General features: G+C 49.0%; 1 protein-coding gene across 9 annotated transcripts in view; it reads left to right on the top strand.

The window, feature by feature from the left end:
• EHBP1 (EH domain binding protein 1) overlaps nt 1–3,047 on the top strand; it is a 190,508-nt gene extending 187,461 nt beyond the window's left edge. For all 9 annotated transcript variants that reach the window (XM_019612557.2, XM_031552304.1, XM_010706463.3 and 6 more), the window contains 2 exons: nt 1,498–1,597; nt 2,436–3,047. In XM_019612557.2, coding sequence (XP_019468102.1) covers nt 1,498–1,597; nt 2,436–2,535 — 200 coding nt within the window. In that variant the 3' untranslated portion in view covers nt 2,536–3,047. The remainder of the gene's footprint in view (nt 1–1,497; nt 1,598–2,435) is intronic.
• The last annotated feature ends 2,673 nt before the right edge of the window (nt 3,048–5,720 follow it).

Genomic DNA, 5,720 nt, shown 5'->3' with positions numbered 1-5,720 from the left:
AAAAAAAAAAAAAAAAGCAAATTAGCACATGGCACCGGATGTGCTGAGAAGAGTTATTTAAAAATTATATGTCCGATGGCTCGTCTTTTATTTTGCTTGCCTGGGAAGAATCCGTTTCAGCCCCGTGCACAAGAATTTAAAAGCTCGTAGTCAACAAATAAAATATCACCATCTAGCGCTATTAATATTGCACACATGTGTCATTTTGCTGATCAAAAAGGCCTTCACCGGGGTACAATTGGCCTTTTTCCAAATGGCAAGCTTTTTCTCAGCTTTTTCTTTTTTCTTCTTTCTTCTTTTGTTGCTGCCCGGGGATTTGTGCCTATCGCAGCCGCTATCACATGACTGGTGTCAGGGCATCACATGGTCCGAAGTGAATACAAAAACAGCTACCAAAAAGATTAAAAATTCGGTAAAACAATACAGACTTTGTTAACTCTCTTTAAACCAGCCCAGCCGGAGCACGTTCTGCGGTGTCAGCACAGGAACACCGAAATAACACCCTTGGGAGCGCTGACCTGCGGCTTCCCTCCTTGTGCACCGCTGCCAACTCTGTCTGGGGGGGACACAGTAAGGGAAAGAAGTTCCTATCTCAGGTTTAGGCACTCACCCTGTGGTTGCTCATCATGAAATTAGTGCCAGAAGTTGACCAGCGTGTTCCTAGGGCTACGTATTTGTGGTTGTGAGAACTTTTGTTCGCTCGCTGCGTGGCAATCCCGGAGCTGGCAGAAGCAATCCTTCCCTCTTCCTTGCCACCCCCAAATAAATGAGGGCTGCTGGGTGCATTGCCACTGCCAATTGTCACCGCTCCTAACTGCAGACCCCATTAATGGGCCCGATCCAGCAGTACCTTTGATCTGTAACGTAGCAGCAAACTCTACCCATGAGTCTTAATCCTCTTCGGGGCAGTGCAGAACTGCTGAATATCATCGTCAATGCCGTACAAACGTGGCGTGATTTTTTCTACGCAAAACCAGCAGCAAAGGTCCTGGGGGAGAGCAGCTGTGCAGCAAGGCACACACCCCAGGAGCAGCCACCCACCGGCAGTGCCCTGCTGCTGCTTCCTGCTCCTTCCCTTGCACCAGAGCCCTCAGATGGCACATTCAGGGCCCTTGAGGTGCTGCATGCCTCTCCCAGTGTGCCACGATGGCTTGCGATCCTCGCTGTACTGGGCTTGCCTGATGGTCCTGCCCACCACAGTGGCTTTGGGTGCAGCAGGATTATTTTTTTCATTGTGAACATAGCGATGATATAGTTTACTTCAGAAGTAGACTTAAAAATATACGATGAAAAGTGTCTGCTATCAAAGTTCTATTTATGAAGCTAACAGCTTTGGACTTCAGGACTCCTATAGTGCAGTGCTGTGATAGTTGTACCACTGGGACTCTGCCTTGTGATGCTGTGTGATAGGGGAGGTGGATCCTCCGACAGCTGAACTGAAATACACGGCTTAACTTGTGCAATGCCACCCAAGTAAAGGAGCACTTTCTATTGCAGGAAGAAACACGGAAGAAGAGGAAGCTATGATGCAGGAGTGGTTCATGCTGGTTAACAAGAAGAACGCCTTGATAAGACGGATGAACCAGCTTTCCCTCCTGTAAGTACAGATGGACACACATAAGTCCAGAAGGCCAATTTACCTGAATATTTACACAGCAGACAGGTGCAAAACTTTTTTGCTCTCTTCCCATCAGATTTCAGTATGTTTTCTCAAGAACGAGGAACGCAGGCAATCTGCGCAGCACATCGGGGAACTTGTTTTCCTCATATTTCAGAGCTGACAATGCAGAGCGTGCAATGACACGAGATTAACCAGAGCTGTGAAAAAATATGAAACACGAGGCGTAGGTACATTTCCAAAGGCCCTACAGTAGAATCAGGTTACATTTCAGAAGCGGGCGGGTGGCTCTGCGCCGTGCCCTGGCTGAAGGAAGCTTTTCCCAGCAGGAAGAAGCAGTGCTGGGTGCAGCTCTGCTCCCTGCAGCTCAGCTCCTGTGGTGTGCCACCTAGCGTGCTGCCGTGCACAGGAGATTCCACCTCCAGACATCCAGCTTTTGTAATCCAGGGTCTAATTTTCATTATTCATTAGGGCAAAATATATATAGGATAATACTGCCAGTGTTATCTCAGCGAATATGCCGATGCTGGAATCTGTTCATTAGATCCGGGGGAATGTTTTACATTTAGAACATTCCAACAACAGCAGCTCTGAGGATGGATGTGAAGTAACTGTTTCCCTCAGTACAACAGAGGACATTAAAGGCCCTGTTACCCATCATGCAGGGTTTTAAGTTTGTATATCACTTCTTTGGAGTAGCTTAAACTTTCAGAGAAAAGTCGGTCGCCAGTCCTAAAATCAATGCAAGTTAAAGGTTCTTTTAAGTGTTTAATGATTTAGTAATTAACATATTGATGAACTTTTGCTACTCGCCTAGGGAAAAAGAGCACGACCTGGAGCGGCGCTACGAGCTGCTGAACCGGGAGCTGCGCGCCATGCTGGCTATCGAAGGTAAGCATTGGCTGTGCTGCTGGTAATGGCACGCAGTGGGTGCACCAGGCGTTGGTGCCATGTGCAAGGTTCAGTCAGGAAAAATAAAAATACGGGGCACAAAGTGTGGTATCCTTGGCATACGTGTAGGTGAAAGCACTAAAGAGGTGAAGGGTTGGTTTTGGAGCAGCGACGCGCTGCTTCTGGCCGCAGAGACCGGACGGGGCGACCTGCTGGAGGGAGCTCTGCCTTCTGCCCTGCGGGTGGGTCTCACACCAGCACCTTGCTGGGAAAAAGGGCCTCCTTTTCGTGGCAAAGCGGTGATTTGCTAAGCAAAGACTTGGTTGGGGCGACACTGGGATCAGGGCAGTCCCACACACCCATTTTCTCCGTTCTCTGCACTCCCCGTGCTCAAGTCACCTCACCTGAATGAGGCCCAGGGGCAGATTGACACGCGGGATCAGGGAAACAGCTCAAACTTTCCACAAGGCTTTGGAGTGAATTGTACAATAATCCTAGGGATGATTCATAATAAAAAATAAACATCCAGATAGCTTAACCCACTGCCTGCATTATTTTCTTATTTAAATATCTTAAGTGTTTTATAATGCTGTGCCGCTTATAGCTCTCAGTCACAAATGCTGTCGTATAGTTCAAAGCTGTTTGCTTAAAAGTTAATCCTTTGGGCTCTGCAAAATGGACCTTTTGTCTGATCAATGCAAATTGATTTTGCTATTCGGTATTGACCTCTTAACCCATTGACTGTCCATGGTAATTTCTTTCTTCACCTGATAAGGTACCTGATCCATAATAAATCGATTCTAATTAGTTTGGAGACTTCACTGGCAGCGTAAGTTTGGAGCAGGAAAGCAGCAGGTTGCAGGTAGCTTTTCCTATCTGTCCATCTGTGGTTGTGTTTCTGCATAAGGCTGCCTGCACCGTATCCTTGGGTAAACTTGGGTCAGGAATGTACACACAGCTTGCTGCAGAGACAGCCGGATTAGCAGGGAATTATACTACTGCAATAGTCAGTACGTGGAACGCTCTAAAACCAAGAAGGACGTGAGAGATGCTGTGCTTCAAACCTTAAATCTAAATGCTCAGTGGCCTCACCCATGTATTTCTGTCTGGTAATGGCAGAGCAGCCCTATGCTGCTCACACTGACTGGGACAATATCTGTCTTCTTTACATTTCTTTTCTGCAAGTTCAGAGCACGATGCTGAAACCCAGCAAGGTTTCTTTTTTTTTCTTTTTTTTTTTCTTTTTAATTTTTTTTTTCCTTTTTTTTTTATTTCCCACTATTGATGACAGGGTAAATGGGCTTAGGGAATAAACGGAGGTGTGCTGGAAAATTTGGTTATTATTTTTATTTATGCAACAAAGTCTGTGCATTTTGCACCATAAAAGAAATTGTTATCCCATCAGAAGTTTCGGCAGCGCTCTGCTTCTACCTCAAAGCCTACAGAAGGAGAAACCCTCCTAAGAAAATGACAGCAAAATCCCAAAGAGGAAGCAAAACGCAGCCCAGGGCCGACCGGGCCGTGTGTCTCAAAGAGAGGGTTGTGAGGCAGAACGCCGACCCGGGTTGGAAAGTAAAAAATAAATCAAAAGAACTTCTTGAGAGATGGCGATTGCTGCTGGGGTGAATCGCTGTAACTTCCACGCGTGCTGCTGATGTGTCCCCCAGGCAGTTCACCCCGCTGCTTACGGCAGGGAAGGCTGCGGGCAGAGCCGGCTGCGGGATGGGGCTGCGGGGTGCGCGAGCGGCTGCAGCGCTGCTATGAAACAGGAGAGCGCCAAACAAAAGCTGGACTTTTTATCCACCTCCTTGAGCTGCAGAGATGGGAAGGGGAGCAGAGAGCAGCTCGCTGCTGCCCGGCAGCTCGGCAACACGCTGCTGCCCACGCGGGGCCGGGGACGTGGGACCATCCTTCTGCACCGCACGGCCCCAGTGCCGTCTCCACCCCGTTTCCCTTCTTTCTTTTCCTTCCTTAATTCAAGATTTAATGCCTTCTTAGGAGAGATAAGTTCGTTTTTGCACACCTTGGGAGGGGGGTGTTCGTTTTCTGCCCAAGAAATGGATCTTCTTTAGGGTTTTGTACATCTTGATTTATTCCTGGCTTCCAGTTTGAAGTGGGTGCTCTTCTAAAAGGATTTATGCATAGGTTCACTATTTTTGTAGTTATGGTTTATATGATAAGCTTTTTATATTTAAAATCAATATGTAATCCTGTGGAGGAGCTTATCCTCTAAAACCCCATTTGTAAATCTATTTTAGCTTTGTTACACCGCACAGCCCGGTATCCCATAGATTGATTAGGCGCAGCACAGAATCCTATCAAACGGGCTGCTCTGATGATGATGCAAACTCTTTCAGGATTGCTAGTTGACTGGAACCACAGATAAGGGCTGCCTGCCATCCCCCAACGCGCTCCTTACAAAACTCCCGTTAATTTCCATCAAAGTGCCCAGCTTCGTTTTTGCGGCACCGGGGCTGCGGGTTTTCCCGCAAGAACTTTTGCCCGCTTCCATTAAAGCATTTCTATGGGAACCGGCCGCCCGTTTGCCCCAAGTAATTATATCACTGTGAGCAGCGGGGAGAAAAAAGGCAACGCGAAGTCAGCGAAGAACTGAAAGCGTTTCTCCTCCAATGCGAGTTTCACAAACTCCGTCACTGCAGCCCACGCGGTGCTCTCAGCACTGAGTGCGGAGCTGGCCCTGGGGCTTCGTCCGTGGCTGCATGGGGCTCAGCCCTTTCAGCGCCGAAGGCCCCCGGGCACAGCACATGGGGGGCCTGCCTGGCACCCCGACACTGCAAGGAGGGACCCCAAAGGGCTGCTGGCGGGGCGCTGTTGGGCAAAGCCAGCTTGCGGAGAGCTCCAATAGGGGATGTGATCTTACAGCTCCGCGCCGGCCCCTCTCTTTGCCACTCACTACCCGAGTGGGGGACAGATGGGTCTTCCTTTTGCGGGAAACGAAGTAAAAGCGGCGCACCGCACGTCTTATCCGCCGGGGATGGGCGGACGCAGAGAGCACGGGACAAATCGTTGCGTTCCGTTGATGCGGTGTCGCTGAGCCCACGGGGCAACGAGAAGGGCAGCTCGTAGAGGGGACCGAGCAGGAAAAAAAGTAGGGCCGAGTGAGGCCGACGCTGAAATGTTCGCCCGATGTTCGCCGTTTGCAAAGCCGTAACTGCGGCTGAAAATGGGGAGCTGAGGAGGAACGGGAAAA

The sequence above is a fragment of the Meleagris gallopavo genome, chromosome 2, assembly GCF_000146605.3.
Source record: "Meleagris gallopavo isolate NT-WF06-2002-E0010 breed Aviagen turkey brand Nicholas breeding stock chromosome 2, Turkey_5.1, whole genome shotgun sequence".
NCBI classification, from domain to species: domain Eukaryota; kingdom Metazoa; phylum Chordata; class Aves; order Galliformes; family Phasianidae; genus Meleagris; species Meleagris gallopavo.
Note: the sequence above shows the minus strand (reverse complement) of the source record. Positions and strands in the feature narration are given on the sequence as shown.